This window comes from Salmo salar, chromosome 10 (genome assembly GCF_965601325.2).
Source record: "Salmo salar chromosome 10, fSalSal1, whole genome shotgun sequence".
Classification (NCBI taxonomy): Eukaryota; Metazoa; Chordata; class Actinopteri; order Salmoniformes; family Salmonidae; genus Salmo; species Salmo salar.
In genome coordinates this window covers 90,756,362-90,773,118 of record NC_138300.1, presented here as the reverse complement: position 1 = coordinate 90,773,118, position 16,757 = coordinate 90,756,362, and the positions used below count along the sequence as shown (strand labels likewise).

The following is a 16,757-nucleotide window of genomic DNA, read 5'->3' as shown; positions in this document are numbered from 1 at the left end:
AACAATTATGTATATATTTATTGTTGAATATTCCTCACGCCTCCTGACATGATAGCCCAAACATTTACATTGATTTAAAAAAAAAAAGGAAAATTACAAAAAAGGAAAATGGCAAGATGCAATACTCTGGTACATAATACTTTTACAAATACATAAAGACATATTATTGCTATAGTTGCGTGTTGTTTGATAGTCTTAACAGAATAATTGTAGTTATCAATGAACCTGAGAAAGTACTTTCTTTGGATTTGACTTTGTCAGTGTAAACAATATTGGCAAGTCTCAAATATAAATGGTGGATTTGTTACTTGTTGAAATAAAACAGAATTTCCCGTTGAATTAAAAGTGACGTAATTCCTTTCAAACATTGAAATATACATATTTATTTTAGAATAATATTGCATGTTGATTATATGGAACCTGTTTTCGCATGTAATTAGAATGAAATAAAATCTGTTTTTCATCCCATCAGCTCAGTTCAGCTGCTCTCACTTGATTCTTTTCTAAACCACTCCAGAACAGTCTGCTTGTTTTCCTTCACCCATTTAATGTTGGCCTGGGTTCTCTCAATGGCTTGCTCTAGGGCCCTGCTCGCAGAACCCAATTCCTCTTCATTATAGTTGCTCTGGAACTGCCTCAGCTGCACAATAACAATCAGGAAAAAGTTAGAATTAGGGCGGAAACCAGTAATTAGTGCTATGACTCAAAATTCAAATCCCACCAGTTGAACCTAGTCTCTCATCCCCAGACATTACAACTTAATCACTACATTCTATTTAGTCATTGAGGCAGAGGAGAGGTTTGTGACTCAGATATTGTTTTAGGCCTGCCTGTTACCAATAGGGAGAAGCTCACCTCTTGGAGCTCAAAGTCCGTGGAAAATCTCTGCGTCACTCCCTCAATCAGGCGGCCAAATGACATGATCCCTCCTCCGTACCTGAGGAAGAGGGCAGAGGTGAGATGAGCATGTTTGCTCAGCAAGCAGTTTGATAGAAGCCAATTTAGATGACTCCCTGGCAACTCCAAACAAATGGAAGATAAATTAGAGCAGAGGTGATTTCCTCTGATTGCCCAAGGAGATCTTAGTACCAGACATGGTTGATCGGTGTACGCCTTCCTTATTGGTATATTGCTTGAGGTTTATTTAGGTGATTTTTATGAGACACCATAAAAAAAACATAAGCTAGTAGATCATGAGTCCACTTTTTCAGTTGGAAAGGAACTTGGTTCTCTGGCTTGTTTGTCGTAACATTAACCCTATGTACAGTACTTAACAACAGAAACAAACATACTCCAAGCTGATGTATTTCCAGTTGGCGCGTACAAAATTCCAGGCTATTGCTTGCCCTGCCACATTCCTGGCTATGTAGTTGATGGTAGAAACGGCATCCATTTTTCTTATCAAGTCAGGGTTCAAAGTGTACTCAAGGTATCTGCAAGATAAGAAGGAAATGTCTGTTAAATGGTTGCACAGTAACTAAAGTTAATGTCCCAGAAGAGGGTGGTACAGAGGGAAACAATCTAACCTGTTCAGGAGCCAGATCTTCCTGGTGCATGAGAGGGCAAATCTTAATTTGTCTTTCTCCGATGCTGTGGTGGCATTCTGGAACATGCCCCAAGCGAATTCCCATTCCTTCTCTCCCCCAGCAGCTATAGCTTGGCAGTAGATGGTGGCCTTCAGGTTGGGTTGTATGCTGTGACAGAGGGGATAATCATAGAGAAACAGTATCTGTTCATTAAAGTTAAAAGGATCAATACACTCAATATTTCAAAAATAGCATATAACATTCTGGTATTATGTTATTGAATCAATATCATGCATATTACAGGTTATAAATGTGTTATGTTTGATGAATGATATGACTACCCCATTCAACTGTGGAATACAGTGCTAAGTGCATCTGGCTATGTTGGTTTGATGAAACTCAATTCCTTACGGATTGCTAGTTTTGTTTGTCATCCAGTTGTCAAATAGCTTTTTTGTCATTTTTTGGCAGTCTTCAATGTCATTGCTGCATGCGACTGAGATGGCATTAATCTGGTTGTACCTGGGAACAAATAAGATCATACTTACAGAGAGGAAATGTTCATGGGAATGCAATATCAGATGATTATGGGAGAAGAAAAAATCTCACTGTTCAGAATGATCCTCGGGGACTGTAGTGACATTTTCAAAATGTTGATATAGGCCACCAACTTGCTTTCGCATGTATGCCTGGGAAAAGCATGGGAAAAATACTATTACACTCTTATTTGTCACTCAACTGTGTAGTAATACAGTTTCCTATGATAACAGGGTGCTTTAATGTACAGTATCTGTATTTGAGTACTGACCTGCATTGGGCCATAGACCTCGGAGCGATCAAACATGAGAATGAAATAGTCCAGGTTTCTCAGGGCTGATTCCCATGGTATGTACTCTGTGTCATTCCGGAGGTACTTGGTAGTCCTCAGAGCCAGTGTCACATTAATATGTTTGGCCCTAGATAAACATTTAATACATCATATACAGTTGAAGTCGGAAGATTACATACACTTAGGTTGGAGTCATTAAAACTCGTTTTTCAACCACTCCACAAATTTCTTGTTAACAAACTATAGTTTTGGCAAGTCGGTTAGGACATCTACTTTGTGCATGACGCAAGTAATTTTTCAACAATTGTTTACAGACAGATTATTTCACTTATAATTCACTGTATCACAATTCCAGTGGGTCAGAAGTTTACATACACTAAATTGACTGCGCATTTAAACAGCTTGGAAATTCCAGAAAATGATGTCATGGCTTTAGAAGCTTCTGACAGGCTAATTGACATCATTTGAGTCAATTGGAGGTGTACCTGTGGATGTATTTCAAGGCCTACCTTCAAACTCAGTGCCTCTTTGCGTGACATTATGGGGAAATCAAAAGAACTCAGCCCAAAAAATTGTAGACCTCCACAAGTCTGGTTCATCCTTGGGAGCAATTTCCAAACGCCTGAAGGTACCACGTTCATCTGTACAAAAAAATTGTACGCAAGTATAAACACCATGGGACCACGCAGCCGTCATACCGCTCAGGAAGGAGACGCATTCTGTCTCCTAGAGATGAACGTACTTTGGTGCGAAAAGTGCAAATCAATCCCAGAACAGCAAAGGACCTTGTGAAGATGTTGGAGGAAACAGGTACAAACGTATCTATATCCACAGTAAAACTAGTCCTATATCGACATAACCTGAAAGGCCGCTCAGCAAGGAAGAAGCCACTGCTCAAAAACCGCCATAAAAAAGCCAGACTACGGTTTGCAACTGCACATGAGGACAAAGATCGTACTTTTTGGAGACATGTCCTCTGGTCTGATGAAACAAAAGTACAACTGTTTGGCCATAATGACCATCATTATGTTTGGAGGAAAGAGGGGGAGGCTTGCAAGCCGAAGAACACCATCCCAACCGTGAATCACAGGGGTGGCAGCATCATGTTGTGGGGGTGCTTTGCTGCAGGAAGGACTGGTGCACTTCACAAAATAGATGGCATCATGAGGGAGGAAAATTATGTGGATATATTGTAGCAACATCTCAAGACATCAGTCAGGAAGTTAAGCTTGGTTGCAAATGGGTCTTCCAAATGGACAATGACCCCAAGCATACTTCCAAAGTTGTGGCAAAAGGGCTTAAGGACAACAAAGTCAAGGTATTGGAGTGGCCATCACAAAGCCCTGACCTCAATCCCATAGAAAATGTGTGGGCAGAACTGAAAAAGTGTGTGCGAGCAAGGAGGCCTACAAACCTGACTCAGTTACACCAGCTCTGTCAGGAGGAATGGGCCAAAATTCACCCAACTTATTGTGGAAAGCTTGTGGACGGCTACCCGAAACGTTTGACCCAAGTTAAACAATTTAAAGGCAATGCTACCAAATACTAATTGAGTGCATGTAAACTTCTGACCCACTGGGAATGTGATGAAAGAAATAAAAGCTGAAATAAATCATTCTCTCTACTATTATTCTGACACTTCACATTCTTAAAATAAAGTGGTGATCCTAACTGACCTAAGACAGGGAATTTTTACTAGGATTAAATGTCAGGAATTGTGAAAAACTGAGTTTAAATGTATTTGGCAAAGGTGTATGTAAACTTCTGACTTCAACTGTAAGAAGACCTTAGCAGTCCAAAGAGGATATTAATTGCATCATGAAAGCATGATTTCCATAAGATTTCAAACCAGGAAAATGCAATCCCTGTAATGTGTAAGACATGTGTACCAGGAAAACCATGAATTTATCAGTCTTAGATGAGACTACCTTGCCAGGTTGAACGCATCATCAATAAGCTGTCCCCGGTTGATGAGTGGAATTTCCTGTGAATAAATCAAATGAATTCTAATTATTAAAGCAAACTACACAAGGGAGCTAGCATATTATCTTATTTGACTTATTAAGGGTCATGCTCCATGGTCTGTGACAAGGGGTTTCAAATAGCTGATGCATGCCAGGTGTCCGGCATTCTTCAATGTACTCACAAGAATGTACTTACAAAACCTTGTCCAGAACATTCTCTCCAAATATTTCTTACCATAACAAAATATCACCTAGTCTCCTTAGAAAATGCTACATTGTTTATTCTGTCAAGGACAGTTCATGATTGTACACAAGTGCAGCCTTCTAAGCACCTGCAATAATGTGCTGTTTTGTGTCTGACTAGGACTGTATGAACAATACTGTTCCACACAAATGAGGAAGACTTACATGAATATTCGTTTCCAGCTGAGAGAGCAGTCTATCCCAATTTGCTGGATCGTAGTTGACTCTGAAATATCCCATACAGTTTATGTTGGCAAGCACCCACTTGCCATCTTCAGACTTGAACGCTGACTTCCGCTCTGTTGAGCAAATACAGAACATGAAAGTAACATTTTGCCTCAATTAGGTTTTTATTGACAGAACTACTGACTAGCACCATTTAATTAGTTGGGTTTGCTGTTATCATACAGTATACAGCAGTGTTGTGCTCGAGGCCACCTAAAGGGAGACCAATTCAAGACCGAGACGAGGGGGTCGAGAACGAGTCAAGACCAAGGCGAGGGGGTCGAGAACGAATCAAGACCAAGGCGAGGGGGTCGAGAACGAGTCAAGACCAAGGCGAGGGGGCCGAGACCGAATCAAGACCAAGGCGAGGGGGTCGAGAACGAGTCAAGACCAAGGCGAGGGGGCCGAGACCGAATCAAGACCAAGGCGAGGGGGTCGAGAACGAGTCAAGACCAAGGCGAGGGGGCCGAGACCGAATCAAGACCAAGGCGAGGGGGCCAAGACTGAGTCAAGAACGAGGCGAGGGGGCTGAGACCAAGTTAAGACTGAGACCAAATCAATGCGAGTCCAATTTAAGGACATGATTGTAATTGTTTCAAATCACCTCCATAATAAGAGTCAGAATTCCTAGTATTTCAGTGTTCATATTTCAGAAGAACATATGGATTTTTTTGACATTCAGAATGGTGAAAAAATGCAAGCAGATGGAAAATAGAGAGCCACTCTACAAACAATCACTAACCCAAACGGGTCTCTAAATAATAGATAAAAATACTAAATATGTAACAACTTCCTCGTTCTACCCTTACCAGTGGCGACCTGTCAATCAGCCCCACATTTTTAGCACAAAAAAATCTATCTATATATAAAATCTATATATTTTTTGAGGGGGTTAACCTGTTTTGCGTGTTATTTTGGAATTAATTTGTGTCACATATCAGTTTGCAAACAATGTTAGCCAGCAGAAAATACGGAGCATTGCGCTGTGATTGGCTCAGTGTTCTGTCACTCATTGGAACAATACGTCACTGCCAAGTCTAAGGGTATAGCTAGAAAATCCAAGTCCCTTGGGTGCTGCCATAGAGTTACATTAAAAGTGCCCATCCAAGATGGCTCAAGATCATCGGACACAGATAAAAGGATGTCAAATCACATTATGTCTACAATAGCTTTGATTGGACTGATCATGTCAAAATCATACTTTCAAAACCTTAGCTAGCAGTCATCATCATGAATCAAGTTGACAATCTACTGGCAAATCCTTTCAATCGTTGTCATATGCAGATAAATAATGAAGAGAAATTATAGTTAAAACGTATCGGTGCTCATCAGCCATTGCACATAAACATTACACAACAAGTTGGAAATCGCAAATTCAACAGTGAGTGGTTTGGAAGGAATCAGTGACAGTAGCTGTGTGGTCCCAAATCTGGGTCTCTTTTCCAAGTTTGAAATTATAAATATTCAACATTGGCCATGCTGTCAATGAAGCATGATTTGTGCCACGCTCAAAACAACTGTTAACTCGGAACTGTGAAAACTTGACTTCAGTGTGTTCAAGACAACTGGGAATTCAGGAATAAACGAGCTCCGACTGGGAAAATACATTTTGAACAGTCATCCAACTCGGAATTGTAAATCTGGCCTCTTTCTAGAGCTACGACCTGAAGATCAATGACGTCATCATGATTTGACCTTGTTTTTTTTCAGAGTTCCTAGTTGTTTTGAAAGCACCATAAATCTAGATAATGCCAGACTTTGATGACAAAATTTGCCCATGAAGGACTGCCACGCCACCTTCCTGTTCAAGTGAGCATAGCACAACAAGGTGAGTCCAAAAATGTATTGTATGCTGCTGCATAAATTCTGTAATATGCCAGGGAGATATGTATACTGTAACTAACAAAGTAATACTAAGTGTATGCTGTGAAGTAAGATGTTAGTAGCCCATGTGCCTCACCCTAATAATTTGGTCTATTTACCCCTCTTAATTTCACCTACTGTTCTGACTTGGTGGTGCACATGTAGTCTATAACCTGTTTTAGAGAAATGCAATCATCAAATATTGTAAGAGCTTTCATTGTCTGCTTATATGCCCCCTTTATTTATCCAACGGTTCTGACTTGGTGTACAGGGAGAACACTGTAAGAACGGCTCATGTTCTGAATTCTGTCTCTGTACATTTCAAAAGTGCTAAACAAATAGTTATATTAACTACATCAGTCCTAGCTCGCTCATTAATGTCTTAATCTAAAATATGGATTGCCCTCTTATCTGATTCTCATCCCCTTGCGCCATAGTTTGTACCGCTCAATTGTCATTAAAAACCACATTTGTTTAAGCAAGTCAGCCATATCAGCCATGTTTTTTTAAAGGCAGTAAATGAGGCTGAATGAACTGTTTCGCTGCCAGACAAGGCTCTGCTGATAGCCAGGTGTAGCAGTGGTAAGATGTTGGGACTGCTGTTGGGACAGCTTTATGTAGGCCCTAACAGTTTGTGGGCACCGTTTGTCACCGTTATAGTGCAATTAATGTATTGTTTAGTGTTGTGGCTTTTCTGGCATACATCCCACTTAATTTTTTTTTGGACCCACCAAGATGTACAGTCGTGGCCAAAAGTTTTGAGAATGACAAATATACATTTTCACAAAGTCTGCTGCCTCAGTTTGTATGATGGCAATTTGCATATACTCCAGAATGTTATGAAGAGTGATCAGATGAATTGCAATTAATTGCAAAGTCCCTCTTTGCCATGCAAATGAACTGAATCCCCCAAAAACATTGTCACTGCATTTCAGCTGTGCCACAAAAGTACCAGCTGACATCATGTCAGTGATTCTGTCGTTAACACAGGTGTGAGTGTTGACGAGGACAAGGCTGGAGATAACTCTGTCATGCTGATTGGGTTCGAATAACAGACTGGAAGCTTCAAAAGGAGGGTGGTGCTTGGAATCATTGTTCTTCCTCTGTCAACCATGGTTACCTGCAAGGAAACACATGCCATCATCATTGCTTTGCACAAAAAGGGCTTCACAGGCAAGGATATTGCTGCCAGTACAATTGCACCTAAATCAACCATTTATCGGATCATCAACAACTTCACGGAGAGCGGTTCAATTGTTGTGAAGAAGGCTTCAGGGCGCCCAAGAAAGTCCAGCAAGCGCCAGGACCGTCTCCTAAAGTTGATTCAGCTGCAGGATCGGGGCACCACCAGTACAGAGCTTGTTCAGGAATGGCAGCGGGCAGGTGTGAGTGCATCTGCACGTACAGTGAGACGAAGACTTTTGGAGGTTGGCCTGGTGTCAAGAAGGGCAGCAAAGAAGCCACTTCTCTCCAGGAAAAACATCAGGGACAGACTGATATTCTGCAAAAGGTACAGGGATTGGACTGCTGAGGACTGGGGTAAAGTCATTTTCTCTGATGAATCCCCTTTCCGATTGTTTGGGGCATCCGGAAAAAAGCTTGTCCAGAGAAGACAAGGTGAGCGCGACCATTAGTCCTGTGTCATACCAACAGTAAAGCATCCTGAGAACATTCATGTGTGGGGTTGCTTCTCAGCCAAGGGAGTGGGCTCACTCACAATTTTGCCTAAGAACACAGCCATGAATAAAGAATGGTACCAACACATCCTCCGAGAGCAACTTCTCCCAACCATCCAGGAACAGTTTGGTAACGAACAATGCCTTTTCCAGCATGATGAAGCACCTTGCCATAAGGCAAAAGTGATAACTAAGTGGCTCGGAGAACAAAACATTGATATTTTGGGTCCATGGCCAGGAAACTCCCCAGACCTTAATCCCATTGAGAACTTGTGGTCAATCCTGAAGAGGCGGGTGGACAAACAAAAACCCACAAATTGTGACAAACTCCAAGCATTGATTATGCAAGAATGGGCTGCCATCAGTCAGGATGTTGCCCAGAATTTAATTGACAGCATGCCAGGGCGGATTGAAGAGGTCTTGAAAAAGAAGGGTCAACACTGCAAGTATTGACTCTTTGCATCAACTTCATGTAATTGTCCATAAAAGCCACTGACACTTATGAAATCCTTGTAATCATACTTCAGTATTCCATAGTAACATCTGACAAAAATATCTAAAGACACTGAATCAGCATACTTTGTGAAAATTAATATTTGTGTCATTCTCAAAACTTTTGGCCATGACTGTACATGCTAAAATCGCTACTGGCCCTTACTAATAGTTATCCCATACTTCCCTACTAGCTGCGCAGGTGACTTTTATTGTAATGAATGTTGTCCTGGAGGCAGAGCTAAGCGATTTCCACTAGATTGGCCAGTGGCAAAGTAAAAATTGTCTTTATATACAAAAACTTCATGAAAACAAACATTTGATTTTTGGTCTTTATTTAAGATCAGTGTTAGGCATAATGTTATAAGCGTGGTTAGGTTTCAAATCAGATTGTATGACTGTGCCAGCTATTGACTACCCTGCAGAGCTTCCTCCAGTACATGAGTCATCCCAACAAATGCCAACCTGCATTAGCGGAGCAAAGAAATTCGGTCCGTGCTATAACAGAATCCTTGGGATGTTCCACCCCCCATGTTCCATTAGGCGACAAGATATTAATGTATCATGAAAGGAGTGTGGATATTTGACCTGTGGAAGCGTTTTAATCCGTTGACTGAATGGGAGCTGAAAATTATGCGTTTTCTACTCTGCTGGTCTCGGGAAGAAATAACGAGTCCTCACGGTTCGAGACCGAGTCAAGACAAGACCGAGACACTCAATATGTGGTCTCGAGACCGGACTCGAGACCCACAAGACTGGTATACAGAAGGATATTTGCCATGTTCAGTCTATCTATATTAATGGAGAATTACTGTACATAACATAGCTCATCCGATCAGATCTCTCAATTACCCTGGGGAAAAGGTTATTCATTAGGTGATACTAAGAAATACATATACATAAACAATTGTACATAAGTTACGTAAGTTAATTCAATGTAATATTGCTTACCTTTAGGAACAGCCAGTACTTGTGTATCTAGTGCTGTGGGAGCTAAACCTTCCTTCATCACTTTGATTGGGACATGCCATGTAAAACTAATGAAAGAGATAAATTCATCAAAATCAATGGCATACTATTATGACCTACAGCCATTGATATTTACATATGCGAATAAAAAGCTTCAATGTAGGCCTAATTCATTACTATGTCATCCAATTTAAAGGATAATAATATAGTAACGTCTTATTTGAAATATACATGAGAACAGCATCATAATATTGTCATAAACATGTCATAACTGAATGTTAAGGCAGTGTCATTTTGCATGTATTAGAAATAGTTATGACAGGTGTTTGGACATATGTTGAATTTTTTGTTACAATTTAAGCTACAATTTTTCAAGTTACGCAACATAAACTGGGGGGCTATATAAGCATTTAATTCTACATGGAGGAGATGATTGTTGGTTCAGGAAACCTCTTCCATTTGTTTTCTCTCTCTGTGGTGTTTCTTGGCCTTACTTGTAGTCAGATGGTTGAATTAGGAGGAAATGTTCTTGAGAAACGTCCCCAGTGGTGGTGTTGATGGTGATGACTGGGTAGCCCATTTGCATTGTCCAAGTTTCCATGACTTCAGCAACTTTAATGTGGCCGCTGTCGTTGTCCACCGCCTAGAAAGTTATTGTCATTAGCATTTTAGACCACGTATTCATACCGCTAAAGCATTCTATACTTTTTTACGTGCTTGAAAGCACAGCAATTCATATATGAGTTTTGTGTTAATAGGCCTAGTAAAACTACTGTATCATCTTTTACCTCTTGTAAACATTCCCACAGGTCCTTGTGTACAGCATTACTATACTGGAAAGCCTGAAGGTATTTCTGAAACAATTTGAAACAATATTATTTACACACACTCTTAAGAATTGGATACAAACATGTAATTGATTATTGATCCACAAAAGGTTCCCATTAGTTTTGATACATCCATATGGAAAATTGCAAAAAAACAAATATACTAAAAAGATGTTCCACACACTGACAATAAGTCATTCTACACCTTTAATGGACAGAGACATATTTTGACTTACTTTCAGACCATCCATAAACACCTTATCCTTCAGATAATCTGAAAGCATTCTCAGCACAGCTGCCCCCTGAAGATTGGAAAGATATGTTGCTATTCATAGAGTACATGAACTCCTTGCATCACTATATAAAACATTACTGTACAATGTTAAACAAAACATTTTTGATATCGTCTCTCTTCCCCCATTGGGCTCGGTCGCATCCAGACCTTGCTGTAGGTGATGGAATCAAAAAGCTCAGTGATGTCACTAGGAGTTTGAACATCGTCCTCATTAGAGCTTAGAGGATGGGATGAGGCCAACGAATCCACTTGAAATGCAGTCTGGATGTCATTTAGAACAAACAGATCTTTCTGAAAAAACAAAACATTTGAAACCTCTTCAGAGTGTGACCACAATTTCCAATCTTATGCAATAGATGCAGAACAAATACACTGAGAATGGGAAGTCAAATTATTAAATGTTGATGGGGACATACTATGTTCCATTTTGGCTCAATGTGATCCACTCCCATATAGGATATATATGTTGCAAATCCCTCATTCAGCCACAGGTCATTCCACCATTTCATTGTCACCAGGTTTCCAAACCACTGAAAAAAATTATATAAGTGGTGTTACAGTAAATGCCACTACATTACAAGATCATGTTTTAATGAATTGTAGTTAACTTTACATTATACATCTTTTACTACATTTTGACATACAGTAATTACGAGTTTTCATACCTGATGGGCAAGCTCATGTGCAATAACTGTGGCAATCCACTCTTTGTTTGATGTGGAAGACACCCCTTCCTCATATAGCAGAGCTGTCTCACGATATGTTATCAAGCCCCAATTCTCCATGGCACCTGCACTGAAGTCTGGTAGAGCAATCTGATCTAAAGTAGATATGAAAGAGGTTATTTTATATTGCATTAGTTGTACATAACCGTATGCTGTTTGAATACATTTCAGCTGATGATTTCATTGAATTTCACAACATTATCAGTGTTCTTCTTACAATGTTTTAGACAGGTAATTTATGGAGTAAAGAATTAAATTGTTTAGATGGATTTTATCAAAATGAATCGTTGAATAGTGATGATATACCCAGGCTTATTTTAGATTGTTATGGTGCAATAGTGCACATACCTAGCTTGCTCAAAGGATAAATCATGCCAAATACTTCTTTACTCTCATAGAACGCCAGTATATTTCCAGTGATATCGGCAGCATATTTTGCATGTCCAGCTTTTATGGCCTCCGGTCGAGCATATGTCTTTAACAAACCAAACAGAGAATAAAAAAGTGAGTTTTAGTATCATATCAATATGATTTGGTGAGTAAACACATCTCTACCATGAAAGTCAGCAGTGTAGTCTAAACTGAATACATATAAATAGCATGGTGGTTTGCTTGAAATGTAGCTGGAATTGACATTCATTTTTAATTTACTACAGTATCAACTTTCTTTGACATGGCCATTGAAATACAAACCTTTTCACATGGTCCTTGTTATACCTATGTTACAAAATACAAGTCATTTTGTTTATATCATATAATACACTATTACAGCTATGATTCAACAACTATACATACCTTAATGTCAACTCTTTCATGTGTAGAAACTATGGAATCAAAATCAGACACTGTGAAAGCTAAGAGGTATGTTGACATTTTCTTAGTCGTTTGAAAGCGAGTGACTTCCCAGGTCTCTCCATCGATATCCTCAAGGGTTGTACCTAAAAGTAATAAACAAATACTTATTGTTTACTTTGAAAGTAAGAAAGAAAATAGCTTTGTTTTGACACAATCTACAGCAAATAGTCTACTCAATGTAAGCAAAAAGAATAGGAACAGTATATGCATGCATTAGCCTCATAATTAGTGAATTAATAGCTACAGTAGGTGACACATTTTCATGGGAATATCAATCAGTATTCTAAAACGCGCATTTTCCCACCAGTGGTGTTTCCACCAAATGGACTTGTTGAGGATAAAATGGACTCAGTGATGACATAGCAGACACAAACTGTACTTTTCCGCTTTCGTTTTCATGTGCCGAATAAAAATCTAAAGTCCAGTGTGTCTCCAACGCATTTTAAAAAGTCTAACGATAGCGTTATTTATGTCACAAAAACTGTTGTGTTAAATAGCAAATGTGCCTACTCTGGAACGTGCACTCTAGCCAATAGCTCGCAGATACAGCGGGTAGGCTGGGCGGGTAGGCTAGTCTACATGATGAGATTATTATGGATAAGAGCAAAACTGTTTTATTTGTCAAACGGCAGTCGATCAATATGTCACCAGAATTAGAAAGGAGCATCAATATCACTGTGCACATTCACCACCCTGTGAAGTTCATAAGTTATTTCATCTGTAGCGTAATAAACTGTGGAGTCGTAGTGGGAGGACCACACCAGGTATCATCGCGTGACTCCCAAGTTTACTTCGATATGATGGTTATTATATCAACATTTGCGTATAATAGCTTTCCACCACTATTTCTCGCATAATACATTTTAACGAAACAAAAAGATCCCATCTTGTCTAACGTATTTAGTTTTGTCAGCATTTGTAAAGTATACAGAAAAATGTGCTGTTTCCATCAGGCCTGTCGTGGATTTTCTATCTGATAAGTACTTTACCCGCATAAAAAGGTTGGATGGAAACCTTGTTATAGTTTACAAAGTCATGCATATAAAATGATGAATTTATTAAGAAGTCATAAGTGTATGTCTATATTGTTGAATATACAGTATAGCCTACATACGGTATGAATGTAAGACAACGTTTGGCCTTTTATGACAATAGAATGAAATGTGCTTCTCACCTGTGACTTTCCCATTTGCTAGTGCGTGCGTGCTTAACCTATGGATGATAGTGACTTTAAATTCAGCCTTCATGGCTGGCTCATCGAAACAAGGAAATACTTTCCTGGCATCTGTTGGCTGCATTTGGCTAGTAGCAATGAATCTGTGTGGAAAGTATATGTTGAAAAACAGGATAAATATTACAATTAAACAACAGCAATACAATACAGAAAATAGTTGCTTGTTATTTCATTTTGATTCGATTAGCTTTTCAGTTTTTAAAGTACCCAAGCATCCAATGTCTACAGTATAAACTGTGATGGACATTTATTGTGATAAAGTAGTGTAATTGTAAAGCCAATGAGGAAGTAACAATTTGTGTCAAATGACTGTCCTGATCTATTCAAGGAATGAGAAGCAAAGCTGTTGCTGAAGTGAACAGAGGAAAAATGTGCAACATTCTCTCAGGGGGTCTTTTTACAATAAACACTTTTAAGTGGAGCATATACTGTAAATACGAGCCAGGACTAACAACTGCTGGGTGATTTGATATGTCAAGAAATAAGGAAACATATTCCCATTTCTAGGGACATGTATTTCCCTAGAAAACATGACACCTTGACACACAATATATGATCGTTACCATGCTGTAAATCAGTGACCTGCTAGTTTACAGACCACTGAGCTTGAACAGAGAGCAGACAACGTTTCTCATGATTTTTATTCTATTGTACTCTCATGTTCCCCTAAAAAACATGATTTGCTTGCAGCTGGAGCTCCTAATTCTTATAAAGAGACAAAATGGTTTCATCAGAGGACATGGGAAAACCCATACCTGTACATGTATCCACTGAAGAGGCCACTTGGGGCTCTTTTTTAAGAAATTGGAATTCCATCTGCAAGCAAATCATGTTTTTTAGAGAAACGAGAGTACAATAAAATACAAATCATGAGAAACTTTGTGTCCACACTGTTCAAGCACTGTGATCTGTAAACTAGCAGGTCACTGATTTACAGTATGGTAACGATCACATATTCATGTGTGTCAAGGTGTAATGACCAAGTGGTTTCAGAACCATTAATACATTGAGGAAGCACTGCATATTAAAAGAGTAAGCTACTACTGCCTTACCTAACCCGTCAGGACTTAAGAGACAGAAACAGAGTAATCTTTCATACTATAGACTCCTAGATGTAACCATAGAACAGCCTTCGCCAAGAGGTCTGGATCTAATGACACAGTAGGTCAAAAGGTCTGGACATTTTACAGGTTCAGGAGTTAAGTGTGCTTCTCTTATAATCAGAGTCGCTGGACAACTATTACCTGTAAATTGCCTATGCCTTTATCATACTGAAAGCTCTATCCAACCAGAGCACTGTTTAGGGTGGTGGTTGGCGATCAATCCAGTTATGTAATGCAGTAGATGTAAACATATATTATCAGATTTGTACAAGTCTTACCTTTCGTCAAGATCGAGAGTTGTTTCATTCCCTAACCCCCTGTAAATGGGTTTTCATATGAGTCAAATCTAGCATTCTTTTCATATTTGTTTGACAACAAATAATTGATATTTTTCATTTTTCAGCAGTTATCAAAGAAACACTTACGTTTTAGTGTCATCCTTTGTGCGTGGTTCTTTTTTGTATGAACTCATGTAAAAACCAGCCAGATCATTAAGGAGCTCTCCCTCAAATGCAGTAAACAGACTGTAGTTCCCATCTTCCTCTAAAACTCCTTCCAGTCGAATCTCTAAGAAGTTGCTTTCATTATTATACAGTATGGTGTTCTTAACGTTGATGGTCCTTTTATTGTCAAGATCTTTCACTGTTACATCAGTCACATTCTGTTTACTGTGAAGGAAGATAGCTTTGGTTTTCTCCACACATCTAAAATACACAGTGGAGTTTCCAGTGAAGATGAGAGATTGGTTGGTAGCGTTGGGTATAACGGTGTAGAGGTGAGGCTGTAGGACGATGTCATAGCTCTCTGGAATCAGGTTTCCAGGGAGTCTCAGGTTGGGTGGTGGTCCAGTTGGATACAGAATAGTGGCATTAGGTGTTGGTGGTGGTGTGGGATTTATCTTGATTCTTTCGGTCTCATACACAATCATCATTGTAATTATTCCTCCAATAGATGAGACGGTCATTACCACTGTGGCTATGGCCAGAACCTTTGAGATATACACTCCTATGGCCATGTCCAGTCCTTCTGGGAGAGCCTCCCGCCTCCTGTTGTGTTGGTAAAGCTTGAAACTCAGAACTGAACTTGAAACAGAACTGAGCTGCTTTTAATTGGCTCTGTCTCCCTCTGACCTCCCATAAACATGCACACGGCTATGGGCATGTGCTAACCACTTATTGCTCATAGATTAAGCATTAACTTGCCATTGCGAGCAAAGAGTAAAACTGAAGGAGGTCGATGTTCATTTAAATGAAATCAGTCAGATTGTTCTCCCACACATCTGGCATTGGTTATCCTCTCATACCACCAATCCTGGGTTAGGTGAACCTCAAAAAAGGGACCGCTTTGTCTCCCAACCATCCCAACCATCTCAATAAGTGCTGGGTACAAAAAGTGATACTTTATAACGCGTAAGCTCCTCTCAAAAGAAAAAATGGCATTTAAGAGCAAGAAAAAAAGCATGTTGGCCCTCTGGTGTCTATGTTGATCCTCACGGTTCTAAGTAATGATAGAACCAGCTGTGTGGGACAGCAGCAAGAGCTGCAGCCCTCTAAGTCCTGAAGAGTTCCCTACCAGTCTTCCAAACAACGTCAGAGTGTTCTGGTGGGTCTGTCCCACCAGCACTGGATTACTACGTATTCAGGGAAAATTAGGAGCATGTGTTTGCGCGAGGAGGGTGAGTTATGGGGGAAGGGATTTTAGCATATTATTATTTGGAATACACCCCCCCCACCACCACACATTCTTTACCTCATGAGAAAAAAAATGGAAGAAAACAAAACATTCTGGGAAATTGGGTCTGTGACAAATATAATTACACTGTAGGAAATCTATCTGCGTGGTAAACCAAGATTCTACAAAAATAGATGCATAGGCCTACTGTATATACAGTTTATAGATTGAAGTACCTGTAGATGCTTTTATGATAGCAA

The 16,757-nt window shown here is 39.6% G+C and overlaps 1 protein-coding gene across 1 annotated transcript; it reads right to left on the bottom strand.

Annotated features, from left to right (window-relative positions):
- Positions 1–15,923, bottom strand: anpeplb (alanyl aminopeptidase, membrane like b). The gene is made up of 21 exons (XM_014124135.2): positions 15,252–15,923; positions 15,105–15,143; positions 13,664–13,806; positions 12,430–12,572; positions 11,983–12,109; positions 11,575–11,729; positions 11,326–11,439; positions 11,057–11,200; positions 10,851–10,916; positions 10,576–10,641; positions 10,282–10,430; positions 9,770–9,855; positions 4,728–4,861; positions 4,284–4,339; positions 2,335–2,482; positions 2,136–2,215; positions 1,938–2,048; positions 1,527–1,694; positions 1,293–1,433; positions 856–937; positions 1–640 (listed from the first exon to the last, which is right to left on the bottom strand). The coding sequence occupies exons 1-21, from the start codon at positions 15,839–15,841 to the stop codon at positions 479–481; spliced, it is 2,904 nt and encodes a 967-aa protein (XP_013979610.1). The 5' UTR covers positions 15,842–15,923; the 3' UTR covers positions 1–478.
- Positions 15,924–16,757: the final 834 nt, after the last annotated feature.